This window comes from Numenius arquata, chromosome Z (genome assembly GCF_964106895.1).
Source record: "Numenius arquata chromosome Z, bNumArq3.hap1.1, whole genome shotgun sequence".
NCBI lineage: Eukaryota > Metazoa > Chordata > Aves > Charadriiformes > Scolopacidae > Numenius > Numenius arquata.
The window spans coordinates 11,590,941-11,609,889 of record NC_133616.1 but is presented as its reverse complement, the minus strand read 5'-3'; the positions used below and the strand labels follow the sequence as shown (position 1 = coordinate 11,609,889).

General features: G+C 63.3%; 2 protein-coding genes across 2 annotated transcripts; one reads left to right on the top strand and one right to left on the bottom strand.

Moving 5' to 3' along the window:
- The first annotated feature begins 1,634 nt into the window (after nt 1-1,634).
- CD72 (CD72 molecule) lies at nt 1,635-5,143 on the top strand. The gene is made up of 7 exons (XM_074166589.1): nt 1,635-1,719; nt 1,806-1,895; nt 2,124-2,213; nt 2,937-3,251; nt 3,498-3,646; nt 3,977-4,128; nt 4,976-5,143. Exons 1-7 carry the CDS (start codon nt 1,635-1,637, stop codon nt 5,112-5,114), a joined length of 1,020 nt encoding a protein of 339 aa, XP_074022690.1. The 3' UTR covers nt 5,115-5,143.
- Nucleotides 5,144-7,594: 2,451 nt separating this feature from the next.
- Nucleotides 7,595-18,589, bottom strand: TESK1 (testis associated actin remodelling kinase 1). Its single transcript, XM_074166451.1, has 10 exons — nt 18,371-18,589; nt 11,330-11,451; nt 11,142-11,190; nt 10,766-10,912; nt 10,508-10,590; nt 10,056-10,146; nt 9,726-9,809; nt 9,130-9,219; nt 8,857-9,007; nt 7,595-8,628 (listed from the first exon to the last, which is right to left on the bottom strand). The coding sequence occupies exons 1-10, from the start codon at nt 18,587-18,589 to the stop codon at nt 7,595-7,597; spliced, it is 2,070 nt and encodes a 689-aa protein (XP_074022552.1).
- Between the last annotated feature and the right edge of the window lie 360 nt (nt 18,590-18,949).

Sequence of the window (18,949 nt, the reverse complement as noted above, 5' to 3'; positions counted from 1 at the left end):
AGGAGAAGTGTGCCTGGTTCCTGCAGAAGCAGAAGTTTGCTGTGAGGTGCGGCAGATGAGATGTGGAAAGCACAGCAACGGGGGCCGGCGCCCTACCATTGGTCCCTGGTACCGCAATCCTGTCCCCTTCCACGCCCCGAAACTGCTCGAGGTCCCCTGGGGTGGCGTCAGGGCAGTGCAGCTCAGGCTTGGGGTGCTGGGCAGAATTGCAGGGCTCAGACTACCCAGAATCAACTCAAATCCTTGGGTCAGGGGAGAGCAGAGCTGGCTTCCACGTGGGAACTGGTGGCTCTGGGGCTGGCCCCATGCTGGGTGGAGGTTCCCCCTCTCTGTGCTCTGTTCCGGGGTTTGAGCATCGCTGCTGTGAAGAGATGTTTGCCTTAGTGCCTAAATGGGGTTTCCATATTGCAGCGTGAGCTCTTGTTCTTCTCCCCTTCTCCTGGCCACGTCTCCCCACTCTACCAGCAAGGAGACCGCAGGGGACCATGTCCCAAACCTCAGAGGGTCATGATAAATGGGCCCCATTGCTCTCCCCTCGTCTCCAGCTCAGTGCTCCCACAGCAGCAGGCAGGCAGGTCGGGCAGGGGCCACTCAACCTTGGAAAATCCCGCTGGGCTCCCCACAGCCACCACCATGTCCTCCCTGGCCCTGGACCACTGTATGCCAGGGAGGACGTGCTCCATCTTCTTCTGGGGATTGGGTGGAAGCTTCTCAACCTTTAGCTTTCCAAACCTCCTTCCTGCCCCCTTTGAAGCTGGCCGTGATTTTTGCCTTTCACCAGTGATGGAGGGCTTCCCCTCCTCTTGCAGATGTGATGGAGAGTGGCCTTGCAATGCCATGCTCTGCCAGCATCCCTGCACACCTGTCCTAGGAACTGGCTGTGTCCAGATGTCCCCAGCTGTTCCCCAACTCAGTACCCCTTCTGAAACCTGCCTTTCTCTGGATGCAGTTCAGTAGAGACCTCTGAGATGCTGAGGGGCTGGAGGCTGGGACTGGGGAGGAGTTGCTGCAAGTGCTGGGGTTGTAGTCTGGGGAAGAGAAGACAAAGCAGGTGTCATTGCTGTATGCAAATCTCTGGAGGGGAGTTTGGAGCGGCACAGAAGCTGGTGTCTTCTAAGAGGGGACCAGGGAAAGGAGGAGAGGCAGCAGCACAAGGTACATCATAGGGAATTTCACATAAACAGAGGTTGGGAGAGGAAATCTGTGCCCATGAAGAACTCCAGCCCTCCACAGGGCAATGTGCTCCTGTGTCCGGGTTCAGCCTGCTCTCTCCCAGCTTGCTCCTGGCCCAGAAATCTGGGTCCATCTTTGCTCTGTTACCGCCCCAACCTCAGGCCATGCTGCCCTGGTGCTGTGTGTGCCCAGGGGGACTATGAGCACTTTCGGGGCGTGGGAGGGGACAGGCCGGTGGTGCTGGGACCAATGAAGACGGTGCTAGGCCCTGCAGCTGTGCCTCGCTGGTCCCATCCGCTGCACCTTAGAGCAAACTTCTGCTTCTGCAGACGTTGGCTGCACTTCTCGTTTGCACCCCTGAGAGACGACACAATCGCCGGGGAGCAGGACCATCTCAGAAAGGCACCCCAAGGGCAGAGCGGGAGTCAGCAGGGCTCAGGGCTCGCCCGGCGCTTGCCCACATGGCCCAGAGCGTGCTTTATGCTGACCTGAGGTTTGCCAAGATGGTGGGGGGCCGGAGCATGGCCAGCCAGGCGCTAGAGGCAGGTGAGAGCCCACAGGACCTCCTCATGGTGGCCTCGCCATACCCATCCCAGGAGGCTCAGCGACTCTCCCCTGCCTTCCTCCAACAGCCCTGGGCATGGATGAGGCGGAGAGTCCCTATGAGAACACCCAGCCGGCGCCGACGGCACAGGATGGGGATGGGGCTCAGCCCAGCCCAGGTGAGTGACCAGCTGGAGCCCAGGGGACCAGTGGAGGTCCGATTGTGGAGAGTGGGTGGTGTTTCAGGGGTGTTCCCGCTCCCATCCTTGAAGAGAGGAAGCACTCACACTCTGCCACCTGTGCCATCATGCTGCCACTCCGCTGCCCACAGGCAGGAGGTCTGGGGGCTAGCCACCAGGGTTTTCCCAGCTCACTAAGTGATGCTTCCGGTCGGTTGTGTCTTGCAGGGCGCTGGTCCCGGCGGTGGTGCATCCTTGTGGGGCTGCTGGCGACCTGCCTGCTGCTGCTGGTGGCCACCATCGTCTTGGGGGCTTGCTGTGAGTCAGGGGGTTGGGGACTTCTGACTGGGGTGGCTGGGCAGCATGGGGAGAGGGAGGCAGCTGGGCTGGGGCAGGTTGCCATGACTGAATGGGGAAGAGCTCAGGGTTAACGCAGGCATGCCCACGTACCCTGCTTGTGGCTGGGTCCCTCTGCCCCGTCTACCGCAAACTGGCCTGTGTCCCTCACACATCATGGGATACATCCCACGCCTCCTTTGGCCTTGGGATGCATGGCCTTGCCTCCCATCCCCCAACTTCCCCACATCATTCTGTGTTTCTCCTCCTCCTTTCCCTTCCCTTCCAGGCGTTTCCCAGCCTCGTATTGCTGCACCCTCCTTGCCCCTGCCCTGCTCTCTGTGTTAGAATCATAGAATGGTTTGAGTTGGAGTGGACCTTAAAGATCATCTCATTCCAACCCCCCTGCCATGGGCAGGGACACCTCCCACTAGACCAGGTTGCTCAAAGCCCCATCCAGCCTGGTCTTGGACACTTCCAGGGATGGGGCATCCACAACTTCTCTGGGCCACCTGGTTCCTACACCCTCCCCTGCCAGGTCCTGCCCAGCCCCTTCCCTGCCGTGTCTTTCCCATCCTTTCCCATCCAGAACAACACCTCCCTGCCTTGTCCTGCCCATCCTACATCCAAAGCAGGGTCAGTTCCACATCCCCCTGCCCAGGACTGTCCCATCTCTGTGCCCCAGCTCACCCACCTTGTCCCCAGACTGGCAGGTCACCCGCAGCCTGCAGGACACCTCCCGTGAGCATGAGGCCGAGCGGCGCCACCTCTCACAGGAGGTGAGCACACGGCAGGAGAGCCTGGAGCAGACACGGACGGAGCTGGCGTTGGCCAGAGCGGAGCTGCAGCGAGCGTGGCAAGAAGGCAACAGCAGCCAGCTAGAGGTGGAGAACCTGAAGGTCGAGCTGAGGCGCGTCATGGGGGTCCTGGGAAAGACAGAGAAGGAGATGCAGGAGGTACAGGGGAAGCTCAACAGCAGCGAGAGCACTGTGGCCATCCTGCGCTCCTGCACGGCTATAGGTAGGGCGATGGTGGAGCAGGGATGGGGTGCCCCTGGGGACTGGCAGCCCTCAGGAGGTGCAGTCCTAAGGCACAAGCACTGGCTTTTTGGGCCACATGGTGGGGACAGGGTGGTCCAAAGGCTGAAGCTGTGCCTGGACCAGAGGCTGAGCCTATGATGTCTGCTGGGAACATGCGGGGCTGTTTGCAGTCACCCCAAGGGCATTTCTGGCTGAGGAAACACCCGAGTTGTGACCCTGTCCCCAGACTGCTGCCCTTCAGGCTGGTTGCTGTACAGGGGCAAGTGCCTCTTCATCTCATCGGAGAAGAAGACCTGGGAAGACAGCAGAGATGAGTGCGAGAAGAAATATTCTCAGCTCCTGGTCACCAAATCCTGGAGTCGCTGGACCGTGCCGGTAGGGTGCTGGGGGGAGGTGAGGGCAGGAGCTGATGCATCCATCCCTGGGCTCCCCAAGTGGGCCAGCACTGCTCTGGGGACCCCTGGCCTTCCAAAACATTGGAAGGTGCAAAGCTGGAGCACATGGCTGGTGGTGGACTTGGGGCAGAGAGCCTCTGGCACCCCGGATGCTGCCCAAGCTGGAGCAACGCACCAGGGCTGCTCAGCTGTCCTGCCCCAAGGAGCTCCAGTCCCAGGGGCTTCTTGGGGAGATGACGACTCCCTGCAAACACCGCAGCATATAGGTACCATGGTAAAACCACTAAAAGGCCCTTTTCTCCTTCCCCAGACCTTTCTGAGGAATGCAGACGTCCAATACTGGATTGGGCTGCAGAAGACCAGCTTCCCCTGGTATGACTATGGCTGGCTGGAGGAAGGGGACCCGGATGATGATGGAGTCTCAGATGCCTGGTTCTGGGTGGATGGCTCCCTTTACGAAAGGTACCCGGCAGCACAGCCTCTTGCTGAAATCCTCTCTCCTCCTGTAAGGCTTCTGAAAGCGCTTTAAATCCTACCGGTACCCTGTCCCAGGCACGAGCACTGGGAACAGAGAGCATCAAAGCAGCTGAGATGGAGTGGAGGTGGGTGCAGTGGTGTGGTAAGATGTGCTCAGAGGCTGTGAAAACGGAAAGCCAGGGCTCGGGTGGGGACTGTGCAGGGCTTGCACAGGCAGGAGGCGGCGAAAGGGGACAAAAGAAACCACAAGTTTTATTTGGGGCCAAGACAATGCGTTTGAGCACCACCTCTATCTCCCATGTGCCTCCCTGGTCTCTCCTCGAGGGGAAATCGAGCCTTCCTGCTTGCAAAGGGTCCTGGGCTCCTCCCTGCCACATGCACCCCCTCCCCATCTCGCCACGGCTTCCTCTTGTGGTGTCTGAGAGCAGTGGGGAGGAACAGAGCCGTCTGGCTGGGTGCTGGCTGCCCAGCCCCTGCCTGCTGCCGGCCTCTCCATCCTCAGCCCCGCGGTGGGGGGCTGCACCCCACCGCAACCCCATGGCCCAGGGCAGCTCCTCTGGCCACCCACACACCTGTGGGAAGGACCGGGCTCTCCCCACTGCCAGGTGCCGTGGGGATGCAAACCTTTTGCGGAGGGGTTTCTCAGCCTGCCTGAGGAAGGGGGGTGAGGCTTCAGCGCCTGAAATCAGTCGGGGAGGACTGGGGGATCCCCCTTCTGACTGCAGCATTCAACCCCTCCTGCGCGAGCATGCAAGAGGCAGCCCCAGCTGCCTCGGCAGGGAGCAGTGGATAGGGCGATGGCAGCCCCCTGATGTGTCGTTTCCCCATCCAGGCCGTGGCAGTCGAAGTTGAACGGGTCCTGTGCCATAATAAGCCGTGGGAACATCAAACCTGCCCAGTGCGAGGGTCCTGACGACCTACACCTCTGGATCTGTGAGAAGGCGGCAGGGCCGAGCTCCCCCTTCCTGTGATGATGGCTGCCGGCCCCAGCACTGCTGCGGTGAGTGTGCCCGTGACAGGCTCTGCTGAGCCCTGGGGTGCGTGGGGCCCGTGGGGTGCGCATGGAGGCCAGCAGGGAGCCTGGCCCTCTGCCTGGGGCATGTTGACCCCCTCCCTTGGAAAGGGACTGTTCTGGATGGAGCCTGCCTCCATCCCGTCGCTGCCATGGGAGCCCCTGGTCTGCAGTAGCTCAAGAGACCCCCTCCAAGCTGTGGTGGAACGAAGGGGCAAGATGGGGAAAACCCCTTTGCCAAGCTGCCTTCCCAGCCCCACTGTGTGCCATGGAGGCTGGGCAGCACCTCACCCTCCCGCTCTGCCTTCCCTTGCAGCACCTGCACCCCACACCACCTCCGCTTCAGCCTTGCTGCAACCCTGCCCAGGATGTCCCATCTGTGCAAGCAACCCACTCCCTCTCACAGACCCCCGCCCAGGTCCTTCCCAGTGATGCCCAGTGATGCTCGGGCATCACGAGGCTGGGGAAGGTGGCGGCAGTGGCCGTTTCCTCCCAGCTGATGCGCTTCAGCAGAGCGGTTTGGGTCCCACATCCCAGCCCCACACCTGCACAGGGTATGCTGGGTCTGCCCGAGCACGGGGGCTGGTGGGGAGCCCAGGCCCGGCCGCAGAGCAGAGCAAGCCCTTCAGCCACGCGACATCCCCAGCACAGAGTGAGCTGCGCTGCCGGGAGGCAAGGATGTGGGAGCTGGAGACACCGGGCCAGGTCCCCTCCCCACAGCTGGGACTTTCTGCCTGGCCCCGTCCCAGGAGCAGCTTGGCCACGGCTTTCAGGCAACCCAGCAAAGCCTGGGCACCCAAGAAGGAAGCTGTGCCTGAACCATCCGGCGCCTGTGCTGGTGGTTGGTGGTTTGTTGTGCTAATTAGAAAGTACAGCAATGACCTTTAGGATTGTACGATGCGATGCTGCCTCTCAAAAGCAAAAGCAACGCCGGCACTTGCAGTGGACTTGACGCTTTAAAGCAAGACAAGTCAGTGGGACTTTAAATAGTTACCACACACGTGCGCATGTGAAGATTAAGCAAAATAGCCCTCATGTAACATTGCAGCCAGGCAAGAAGAGAGGAAGTCGTGTTCAACCAGGCGAAGACGCGCTGAGTTTATTACAGGGTCATGTGTGCCATATATAGTTGATTAATTGCTATGTGAACTAGCTTGCTTGAAGAGCTAAAGAGTGTAAAAGGCAGGCTTTCTGGAGGTGGCACATGTCACTCCTCTGTCTTGCCCGCTGGCTGAACCCACTTTGTAGCAATAAAGACACACAGCTTGTCTGCTCTTTGCTTCCTTGTGTACCACCGCAAACAGACTCAAGAGCATGAACCCAAAGAACCTAAATAATAAATGGGAATTTCACTCAAGCCATTTCAACTGAGATTTTCAACTTCAGGGACATTGAGATCTTGGGCTAAGCCAGGCTGGCTTCTGGTCCCTGAGGGGCTCCCCAGAAGGCAAGACCATGCAACCTCTTGGGGCTGGGGTCCCATCCGCATCTGACACGCATCCAAAAGACAGAAGCGGCAGCCTGGGTCGCTAGGACATTCAGTTTTTATTGAACACTTTAAATAAGCTGGGTATATATTACTAGCAATTATTATTAATAATAAAAAACACAAGAGTTCTGCATTCACCAGTGCATTGTGCGGGAGGGAGGAAAGCCGGCTCCCACCCTTGCCAAGGGCCAGGCAGCCTGGCCAAAATCCCCATCGGCCCCTTCCCCCCGCAGAACGGCACCCTGCTCCTGTCCCTGTGTGCGGGGGGGACGCAAGGCGCCGTGCCAGCTCAGCACCCAGCCCTCGGCAGCTGGTGGGCAAGGGCAACCCCAGCGCTGGCAATTGATCCTCTCTTGTGCACTGCCCCAGGGGCATTGCCCCTCTCCCAGCCCGGGGAGGGACCGGCTCCACTCCCCATGCTTGTGGGGCAGTATGGGAACACCCAACAGCCCCACAGGATCCCCTAAAACACACATACACACACACTGACCCCCCTTCCCCAAGCCCAGCCCCGCTCACCTCCCAGCCTGGGGGGCTGCGGGGGCTCCCGGTTCTCCCGGGGGGGCAGGCTCATTGCACACCCCTCCGTGAGAGCCCGCAAAGAGGTGAGCCCTTGGGGAAGGGGGGTCCTGCACCCAAGGTTTAAGCCCTGGGGGTCCCACGGGGGACCAGCCCTGCAGCGCTGGAGTATGCCTGGGGCGGGGGTGTTATTGCACTTCAATCCCCAGCAGGGACCCAGCCCACCCCAGGGATCCCCACAGACCCCCCCGAGGCCAAACCCAATGGGATGGGCACCCAAGCGCCTGGGCAGCGCCGTGGCAGCCACGGCATGGGGCACCACGGCCACCAGTGTGAGGACAGACCGTGGGGACGCACCGGGCTCCTGTGGCTGAAGGTGGGGGGTCCGAGGGGCAGCCGGACGCATCCCTGCTCCCCAGGGATCCCCGGCACTAGGACTGTGCCTCCGGCAGCTTCAGGCTGGGCTCTGCCAGCACCGGCCCCAAGGCTTTCTGGTGGTGGCCCCGGTCGTGGCAGAGGCTCTTGGCCTCGCAGTTGAGGTTCTGGTAGCGGGGCGGGCTGGGTGCTGGCCGGTGGCAGACGGAGGCGAAGCTGAAGGGACCCAGGCAGCAGCCAGGGCAGGGCAGCACCTCATCCTGCTCCAGCACGGTGCCGGAGCTGTGCCCCGGCAGCATGGCCGTGCGCTCCGTCCGCTCCAGCGTCGCCGCGCAGGGGATGCTGAGCTCAGAGAAGCCATGCTCCAGCCCACTGCCCCAAGCCAGGGGTTTGCTGACCACCACGTGGTTGTTGTTGAAGAGGAGCCCGTTGGGGGCTCGGGGCTCCGGCTGCCAGGGTCGGGCACCCGAGGATGCCGTGCGGATGAAGTTGCTGTTGGGGGGTGGCGGTGGGGGCTGCGGCGGCTCGGGGCTGTCGAGGCCGCAGTCCATCCGCTCCTCTGCCCCGGGGCTGGGAGGGGAGGCTCGTCCCCAAGCTGGGGGCGGGAGGAGGGCAGGGGGCTGGGAGTCAGCAGGGGGATGGGGGGACCCCATGCCCAGCTCCAGGCCCCCCCGGCGGGGCAGCTCGGGGGAGGCGGGCAGCGAGTGGCACTTGCGGGGGATGGCGGCGGGGGCCGAGAAGTCACACTGCACCTCCACGGTGGGCTCGGGTGTCACGGGGGTGCTGAGCTGGAGTGGGGCCGGGGGTGGCAGGTCGAACGTGAGCGAGATGACTGACTTGCTGGGTGTGTCGAAGAGCTTGATCTTGCCCCCCTTCAGGTCCTCGCGCTGGGAGAAGGGGTTGACGCGGGGGAACATCTCCTTGGTCCTGGCCCCGCCGTAAGGCTCTGGTGGCCGCAGCAGGGTGGGCGATTTCGGGGGGAACATGTCGGACTGGCTGCGGGACAGGCGCTGGTCCGGCTGGAGGTGCTGGGTCCCCAGCTCACGCAGGGGTGACTGCTCGGCGCGGCTGGCCACCCTCCCGGCTACCCCTGGGCACGGGGACAGGAGCGGGTCACCGGCCGCCAGCAGCTTCAGGTGTGGGGTGCCATGGGGTGCTGGGCACCCAACAACCCAGGGGTGCACCCTGGGGGGGTGACAGTGACCGGCCCCATCCTGCAGACCTCATGCAACCTCTGCCTCCTTCCCCTATGGCTGCCGGGAAAGGATGGGACACCCCACATCCCCCCTCCTTGCATCCCCCTGAGGTGCCCACATACCGTTGAGCGTGGCCGCTGTCCCAGGCGTAGGCAGGCTCTCCCCACCACTGAAGAGGGTGGCCCCGGTGCCCTCGGGACCTGGCTGGTGCTGCAGGACACCCTCCAGGCACTGTGTGATTTCCAGGAAGGAGGGGCGAGAGGTGGGCTCCATCTGTGGGCAGAAGGGGTTACCGATGAGCTCTGTGTGCCCCCCTTGGCCCCGGCACCCCATGGAGCCCTGCCCACAAAGGCACGGCTGCCCATCCCGCCCCCGGCTGAGACAGGGAGGCTCACACTGCAGCAGTGGAAAGCAAGCTGGAGGAAGGTGGCTGGGCAGTCGATTCCCACCATGGTGCGGAAAGTGGTGATGTCCAGGCCGAAATCCTGTGCCAGGGAAAGGAGGAAAAGTGAGGTCAGGTGCCCTGGGGCACCACATGGCCTGGGGGATCCAGGGTGACTTGTCTCCCCCCTCCCCACACAGACTGCGTGCCACTCTGGGGTGCAGACCTGGCAGCACTGTGGCTGGGGCACAACAAGGGGGGGACCTTGGGGTCACCCCAAGCTGGGGCAAAGTTGGGGGATGCTGGGACACAAACCCCTCCTGCTCCCTGCCTGAATGCTGCCATCCCCTTCTCCCACACAGGCCGACTCCAGGCTCCAAGGACAGGTAAAGCACATCCCTCCCTGGGGAGCAGCACTTGCTGCCAGGAGACATCTGGGACACAGCACCCCTGCCCCGAGATGTGGGGCAGATCCTGCACACAGAGCTCTGCCCAGCACAGAAGGATGGTCCCCCTCATTTGGGGAAGCAGTCCCAGCTGTGGTGCTGCTGCTTGCTGCCCTCCCTCCCTGTCCCCATCCCCATCCCTGTCCCCATCCCCAGGAGTCACCTCAGTGCGGGGCAGGTAGTCGGGGTCAGCAGGGATTCGAGCGATGATCTCGCACAGGATGATGCCATACGCGAACACATCGGCCTGCAGAGAGCAGGGAGTCACTGGGGGGGAGCCTGCAGCCCCAAGGTGATGTGCCCACCCTCCTGTGAACCCACAGCCCCCCTCTTACCCATGGAGCCCCACCGGTGGCCCTGCCACCTTGCCACTTGAGGAATGTCCAGTTCCTTCCCTCCATGTGCCCCACCGCCCCCAGGGCCACAAATCTTGAAAGCTGCCAATGGCACAAGCTTGGAAAAAGCCTCACGCGTGGCAGCCACGGAGCCTCACCTTCTCATTGTAGATCTCCCCTCGCAGCACCTCGGGCGCCATCCAGTACGGGGAGCCCACCACGGCCAGCGGCTCCTTCTCGCTGCCCTCGCTGGGGGACATGATGGGACATCAGGGGCTGCCCAAGCCCCCTGCCCCTTTCCCACTTCTCATCCTCCCACTGGCTGGGGCAGCCCGAATCACCATCTCCATCTCCCTTCCTGGGCTAAGCCTCCTCCATGCGTCCCATGAACCCACCTCTCACCACCCACACCATCCCCATCTCCATCCCCTCCTAGCCAGCCCCAAACATGTCCATCTGTCCCCGAGACCCCCTCGCCACAGACCACCCCCACTGCCCCCCATCCCCGCCCTTCTAGCTGCACCCTAAACATCCATCCCTCCCCAGCTCCTGCTCCTAGTGGGCTAGAAACCTCACACCCCGAGGATGGGGATGGACACTGCCCACGCACCTGTAGGTAGGGATCTTCTCCGCCAAGCCAAAGTCACCCACTACAGCTGTGTAGCCGTTGGCCTCGCAGCGCACCAGGCAGTTCTGGGGGCACAGGAGGACCCCTGTCACACTGACCACACCAGTCCTGCCTTGCCGGCCACCGCTACCAGGATGCCCTGGCACAGCGCAGCCTCCTGCTGCCCAGCCGGCCATGCCTGGAGCGGCAACATGGATATGGGACAAGGAGGGGAATGTGATGCCTTGGAGCATCCTGTACCTTGGAGGTGAGGTCGCGGTGGAAGATGCCCTTGGAGTGCAGGTAGCGCAGGCCACGGGCTATGTCGAGGGCCAGCTTGACACGCATGGACCAGGAGAGGGGCACAGGGCTGTCCAGCAGCTGTTCCAGGTTCCCACCGTTGATGTACTGATGGGAAGAGCCAGACCGTTGCGTCACTGCACCCCCTCTTCCTCCCATAATGCTGGATCGCCATCTCTTATCCCAGAGCATCTCCCACACACCCCACAGCACAAGCCCCCAGTAGACATTGCCCTGCACATGTGCCATGGGCCGAGAAAGTGTCACCACAGCTATTGCCATTCCCTCCCCAGGCCTGCAGGAACCCCGAGACTCACGGCTGTTGTCCCGCTCTCACCTCCGTCAGCGCATGCAGCTGTCCCTGGTGCACACACACCCCCATGAACCTGCAAGACAGAGGGGACCTGAGGGTGGCCGTGGTGGGGAACAGCCCCAGGGGCTCATCCAGCACCGGTGGTAGCTCTAAACCTCCCAGGCTAAGGAAAAGGGGGGCAACAAGGACGGCAGCGGGGGAGCAGGTCCTACCTGAGGATGTTGGGGTGCGAGAGGCGGTTCATCAGCTGCACCTCTCGCAGCATGTTGCCCCGGTTGCTGGTCAGCTTGTTCATTTTCAGCACCATGATCTGCCCCGACTGGCGGTGCCGCACCTGGAGGGGGGTGCGAGGGTGGCTGAGCCCCATGTGTCTCTGCAGCCCCCCCAGACACCAGACCGCATCCAGCACCCACCCCAACCCAAGGCATGGGGCGCTCCAGTGACCATTAGGGCTATGGAGGGCTCTCCTTGCGCAGCAGCACTCCAAGGACCCCCAGTGTGGATGATGCACATCCCCATTGTCCCCAAGGCACCTCCCTTGTCGTGCTCCCCCCACCATGCTACACTGCCCAGCCCTCCCAGAGAGGCAATGGCAGCTCCTCCAAGCTGTGACCCCAAGGCTTGTGCGGGATTGGGGCACACCAGGGAGGGCTTTTTCAGGTCAGAACAACGCAGCCAGACCCTACCAGCATAGGATGGAGGACAGAGAGGGCACACTGCCCCCCAAACCAGCTCTGGGGGTGGCCAGTGCTGGCCTGGTGCATGACCCTAGCCTGGCGGGGCACAGTGCTTGGACGAGGCTGTATATTTAGCTGGCCCCAGCCTGACGCTGTCATGCAAGCTGGGGGTCTGGTACCCCGCCAGGAACAGCAGCTGGGAGTGTGGCCAAGCACGGACACCCCTTCTGTAGCTCTCCACCGGGGCTTGCAGGGCAAGGGACAAGCACGGGATCCCCTGCCCCAGCACTGTGCTGGGGCTGGGAGGGGGGCAGTGTACAGCTGCTGAGTGTCCCCTTCTGAGCGGCTGCTAGGGGTGGGATGGGAACCCCCAGAGCAGCAGCCAGTGGGGGGGACAACCCGGTGGATCCCAGCTGCTCCCTGGCATACACCGAGCTGTGCACGGAGGTGCAGGCATTCCTCAGCGCTGCCGTCAGCTCCCTGCTCTTCTCCTTTTTAGTCGATGCTGGTTGAAGCTGCTGTGCCGGTGCCAGCCCCTGGCCCATCCCACCCCCCCCCCTCGCCTCAGGGATCGCCTCCCCGGGAAAAACACGGGGGGCTGGCTGGAGGCAGGGTCCCCAGTGCCCCCCACCCTGCTGGCAGCTTGGCCCCTGTCCCCATCACAACAGGGGAAGGCTGGCATGCTGGGCCCTCCGGGGCCCTCTTCTCACTCCACAGCTGGCATTGCTTCGGGGAGCAGTTGTCCTGGGGTGCATGCTGAGATGGGGACCCATCTAGTACCCAGTTACCCAGGGGAGGGGCAGCAGCTTCCCCTGCCAAAGGTCCTGGGGGGAAATTAGCGCTTTTTAAAGATCCCTCTACATATCTGGGTGTACCAAGGCCAAACCAGCCCCAAGCAGAGTGGAAGCAAGAGGCAACAGCCTGGCCCGACCCCACTGTGCCACCACCAGCTCATTGACTTCAGGGAGAGGCTCTGAATAATTCAGCAGCTGCCTGCCCATGGGCTACCTGCTCTGGTTACACCTGTGTCACCTCCAGCCAGCTCCAGCCGGCCAGCCGGCACCCCTGGCCCGTGGGCAGGGGCCATGTGGCAGCAGACATCAGGAGGGACCCTGGACAAGCGAGGAGGAGACACCCAGACACCTCCTGCTGTGGGTCCCCATCCCAGGGAGAAGGGAGGATGGGTTTTCCCATGCCTCCTCCTCCTCGCTGAGCACTGGCTGAGCACAAAGCTCCTTGGCTTGGGGAGAGCCTGTTGCAGCATGATGGCACAGTCGCTGCTGTGGGGAGCATGGGTCCTCCAGCCCCGTGTGCACCCAGGACGCCCCATCTAATGGCACCCCAGGCCCTCCCCCCTGAAGTCCCTGGCACTGCTACCAGTCCTGGTGTCTGGGGACTCCCTGCCCACACCTGCACCAGCAGGCAGTGGAAGGGGCACCCCCACTCCATCCCCACCATTGCTGCCTTCCCTCCACCCCATCCCCATCTGGGAGGCAGCATCAGATACAGAAATGGGGCTCCCAGGCTCTGGTGGTTGTGTGGGCTTTAAGGCGGGGACCTCCCTGGCCAAAGCAGGGCAGGCAAGGTCTCCCTTTCCCCCTCCAGCTCCTTGCAGAGCCAAAGACCAAGAGATTCAGAGCATGGACAAGGCCAGCAGGAACCCCCAGCCTCACCAAACCCCCAGCACTGCCCAGCAAAGCCCGGTGTTCCCAACCCATCTTGCCCGGTGGCAGCACTGCCTTCCCTCCCAGCTCAGCATGGGGCTGGCAGGACTAGCTCGGTCGGTTTGGCTGGCACCAGCAGCTGCCAGGCGCCAGGACCCGGCTCGATGGCGCAGGCAGGCTGGGTCCCGCCGGGATGGCCGCGGGCTGGACTCTGGCGCCACGCGCCCACAACGGGAACGCCGGGCGGTATGCACAGTGCTGGCACTCAGTGGCCATGCACTGTGGGGCTGGCAGCGTCCCTGTCAGCAGCACCGTCCCTGCATCAGGGAGCAGCCCCCGGTGGGCACCAGATCAACCCCACATAGCCAGGATGTGCCCGTGGCTTAATTCCTTCTTAATCAGCCTCCTGCCATAGGCTGGGTCAGGTCCGAGTGCAGCCGCACGGGGTCTAACGCCTTAATCCCGGAGGAGAGGCAGCCTTGGGGGAAGGAAGGTCCAGTGAAAGCCCCTTCCCCGGGATTTCTCCCAGGGACCCCAGGAACCCCCTGCCAGCACTGCCCTGCCATGGTGCTCTGCTCCAGGACTCCGTCCCCAGGGGCAGAGAAGGCTCCAGGGGCTCCCGGGACAGCCCCAGCCCCAATGGGGCATGACCTCCTCAAGGGCATCCAGTGCCTTCAGCTTGCTGTCTGTCTCCCCTGCACGCTCCGTGCTGCAAGGCCAGCCCCTGCCCGAGCCGGCAGGGAAGGGGTTATGGTCTCTTGGGCTTCCCAACAGCCTCCCACATGCATTCACCAGTTTACCCAGTCTAGCCAGGTGCTAGCACCAGCCCAGCACCCTGGCTGCTCTCCAGAACCAGAGGAGGGAGCAAGCCATGACCCCAGGCTGGCCACAGCCCCTTGCTAAGGGGGTTTCCTTTTCCCCCCACCGTCCAGGGAAGGCAGCGGGTGGGAGAACCTCGCCGGGCAGGACGGCGTCCCCCCTCGCCTCTCCGCGCTCTGGCATGGCGCCCAGGAATCCCAGCGCATTCCCCAGAGCTGAGCTCAGCTGGGCAGCCATGCCGGGGTGTGGGGGGGTGGGGGGGGAGGAGGGGGGAACACAAGCTGCCGGCCTCCACCCAGGAGCCAGACAAGCCCTCTCCCCTCACCGAGGCCCACCAGCACCCCACATGGCCCCTCCCTTGGGTGCTTCAGGGGGGGGTCCCACACCTGATCCGGGGTGCCGTAGCGCGTCAGTCCCCATCCCATCTGTTGCCAGCCCACCAGGCTGGGGGATGGGATGGGGCTGGCTGCAGCCCCAGCCTGGGCACAAGGGATCTGAGCTCTTTTAACAGCGGAAATTAGAGTCTTATTTAAAGAGCATGCTAATCAGAGCGAGCAGACGGCTTGCTCCCTCCCCGCAGCCGGCGCTCCCGTCTAGACACCGGGCAAAGCCTCCCTGCCATCCCCCAACCCAGGGGGGCTCAGCAGCCAGCCTCCCCCCCCCCCCCGCCCCGTCACCCCGCACTGGGGACAGGCTCGCATATGGCCCCACACCAAGCATGCTCCCTTGCCCCAGCATGGCACAGGCAAGTCAGAGTCACACAGATACAGGGACGTCATCCTGCACCCCTCGCCCCGGAGAGCCCAGCAGGGAAAAACGGGAGGGCAGGTAAGGGAGGTACCAACGCCACCGGTAATCCCACAGCCACCTGCAATGGCTGCGCCTGAGCTCGCAGGAATCCCAGTAGCGCAACAGGTCTTTTACTGGGTGGGACTGGAAAACCTGCTCATCGCATGGAAAAGGCAAGAATCAGTCAAGACACACTACCTCCGGGGAAGCGAAAGGAGCCGGGCATGCAGCACCCGCTCCCAACAAATGCTTGAGCATCAGCAGCTCTCACCTCCCGCGCTCCCAGGAGCAGCACCACGGGCACACCAGGAGCCGGGGCAGCGCCAGTGCCACACCATGGTGGCATGGCACTGCCAGCCACCACCGGCAAAGCCCAGAGCACGCCCTGTGACAGCGCAGGAGAGGTGCCGGCAGGTCTCTGGCTAGTCAGCACAACATGTTTCCAGCGCCCGGGGCTCCCGAGCGGCGACAGCGGGGCCAGGGCTGCTCCTGGCGTCGCTGAGGCTGGCTGACCTCGGCAAATTCACTTCCTCCCCGCCTGCCTTAGTTTCTCCATCTGTGTCACGCCGCTCCACCCTCCCTTGTAAAACAAGGCAAGGTCCACTGATGAAGGGCAGCAGATAAGAGGGAGGGAGTTAGGTTGTTAGTTACCCTGGTAAATCCAGAGTAAATACAAAATCTCAAACGGTGGTGGGCAGCAGCGCCAGAGAAGCCCTCTCCCAAGCTCTGTTCATGCTGTGAGCCATCAATTCCCTGCTTGGCACCTCATGGAAATGGGCTGCTGGGCTGAGCACACCAAAGGGCTGTGCCCTGGGAAGCAGCATCTCGGGGAAGATGTGTGACAGCGGGGCATAAGGTGCAGAGTTGGATGAGCAAAGACACACAAAGACACATCCCACCCTGCCGCGGGCCACACATGGGAAATAAGAGAGGGATATAGGGAGGAGAAGCAACAGTGGTTTAAGGGCTGGAGAAAATGTCTGGCACAAACACACCCAGCTCAATCTGCTCAGTCTATTGGAGATGGGTATTTCTCGTTGCAATGTCCGTGTACCCGAGAAAATGGGTGGGCCTGGTGCCTCTGAAATCGCACAGGGAAAGGCAATGGAAACCAGCTGTTCCAGAGGGAAAAGGCCCAGCTCTGCAGCACAGCGGGGGATCAGCAGGGAACAGCAGGGAACAACAGGGAAAAAAGCAGCTTTCCATCACTGATGTCTCCGTCTGCTCTGGACAGCCTTTCCAAGAGAAGTGGCTGGAGTGGGATAAGGCTCAACCCAGGGGCGACCTTGGGACTCCAGGGCAATCTTGGGACTCCAGGGCTCAGACATGCTGAGCCCTTTTACTGGGAGAAGTGTCAGACGCCTGTGCCAGTACCCCAGCACCCTGCTTGGCCCCAGCTCGGCTGCACACCAGGGCTGAGCTACCTAGGGACAAAGATGTCCAGGTCCCCTCCCTGTACCCCACGCCCACCAAGGCTGGAATGAGGCAGGACCCAGCAGCCACACGGAGGAGGGAGCCGCGAGTGCCCACGGCCATGCAAAGCACCAGCAGGAACAAGTGAGGTGGGAGGAAAACGGGTCCTGTGCTGCCCTGCCAAGCCCCATCCTCCTCGCAAGCTCAGGCAGCCAAACCCCAGCTCAGATGCCGGGCCTGCCCCACCATCCTGCTGAGATCTTGGACGCAACCCACCGCACGAGCACAAAGCCCCATCTGGCCCCCTCCTGCCCCTGCCTCCTCTCCGGCATCCACACATGTCGGCTCCTGCTGCCTGATCCCACTCCCACCCCCCCCAATCTCTGCTGCTCCCCCAAATCCTACATGAAAGTGGCCCCACAAGAATATGAACAACGGGTGGGAGAAGGAGCATTTTGTGGCTCCTGCAGGGCCCAGGCAAACAGAAACAACGAGGCAAGGAGAGGCTGTGGCCTGGCCAAGACATGGGAGCATCCATTATTAAAGAGCCGTATCCACGCCTGACATTATTAAATGCCTCCCTCTGCTCCAAGGTGCTGCCGCGTGCTCCAAGCCAGAGATCAATAGCAGGAACTTGGCCAGTGGAGAGGTCATGGCTCCACAGGAGCAGGAGGGAGCACACAGGAGGCTCTGCACACCTGCACAGCCCCTTGCAGGACATCTCTCCCCGGCTGCAGAGGATCTGGGTCTTGGGGTCTCCCTGATGAGGGGAGAGCGGCACCAGGTCTGGAGAGGGGCCCCAGGGTCCCGCTGGGATGTGGACGCCCAGTTGTGCTGCACATGGGAACGTCGTCCCGCACAAGGGACACAACACAGTGCTGCCCAGGATCCCAGCGACCATGGTGGGAGGTGGTGAGGGTCCTGCACAGCCCAAAGGTGCTCTTCGAAGGGGGCAAAGCCACTAGAAGTGTGGCTTAAGGGCAGTCCTTGCCCAACGGCTTGTGGCACCTTAAGAGACACTGAGGATGAAAACAATATGTGCATACACCTCCCCTCGAATGTGGAGAGGTGGCCGGTGGCAGCGGGGCAGGGCACAGTACTGTGTGGGCTGGCAAGATACTGTCACCACGCACCTCTGTCACACTGTTGGGACCCTGAGCTCCCCACCAGCACCCAATCAGGGTGTGGGCCATGCACGGGCGTCCCTCCTCTGGCAGTCCCAGGGACAAAGGCACCTCTGGCCTCCCAAATGGGGACCTTCCTCTGCGCTGCTTTTCAGCATCACACCCCTCTCCCAGACCCGGTCACCTTCGGGAGGCACCCGGCACATCTACCTGCCCAGCACAGCCTGGAGCAGGCCCAGCAACGCTAGAAATCACCCCAAACGCTGCCTGCATCCCCTGCCACAGGCACACCCTGGGTCCGGCAGGTTCGGGTCTCCAGGCTTTTCACAGGAGTCCCAAGGGCTGGGCTGCCCGCCACCCCACCCGTGCTCAGACCCCCCCGCCCCGCGGCCCCGCTGTCACTCGGGAGCGCTCAGTCTTCCCGGAGCTGTAAACACGGCCGGCGCTCCCCTCCCCCTGCGCGAAGGGATGGAGGAACAACATCCCCGGTGGGGACGGGGCTCCCCGGCACCCCAGACCCCCGGCACCCCCAGGTCCCCGTCGTACGGCACCGCCCCGCACGATCCCCCCCCCCCCCCTCCCGCCCCCCCGACCTCGCCCTGCTGCCGGGGATGGGGAGGTCCAAATCCCCTGCACCCCATGCCTGCGTGGGAGGCGCGGTCCCCGGGGGATGCCCAAAACCCAGCGGGATGCCTCGGGGACCGCCATCCCCGCTCCCTCCCCCGCACCCCCCCTCTTCCTCCCCCCCCCCCCCGCCCGCCCCACACCTTGAAAACCTCGGAGAAGAAGCCGGCCCCGATCTTCTCGCAGTAGAAGTCGTCGATGCGCGCCAGGGTGGAGACGGCGCTGCGCAGCGCCCGGTACGAGGAGGGCCGCAGCCGCCCGCAGCCCGGCCAGGGCCCCGCCGCCTCCCCTTCGCCTTCCCCGGGCCGCCGCGGCAGCTTCTCCCACTCCATGTCGGTCCCGCCGAGCACACCCAGCGCCATTCACATCCCCGGGCCGGGCCTCCCACCTCCCCACCGCGCCGCCGTCCCACCCCCACCACCCACCCACCCCCCCGCGTTCTCCCCGGTCCCCCCGGGGCGATGCTAGCGGCGGCGGCGGCGGCGGCGGTGGCGCGGGGCGGGCGGCGCGGCGGGGAGCACGGAGCTCATGGCCCGGCAGCCCCGACCCCCGCCGCGGCCCGGCGCTGCGCCTCCGCCGCCCCGAGCGCTGGCACCAGCGGGGCGGAGACGGGGCGGGGACAGCCCTTAACTCCTTGGGAACCGCCGCCGCCGCCGAGACCTGCCGGTGCCACCCCCCCGGCGGGGATCACGGACGCCCCGGGGTCCGCCGTGCCCCTGGCA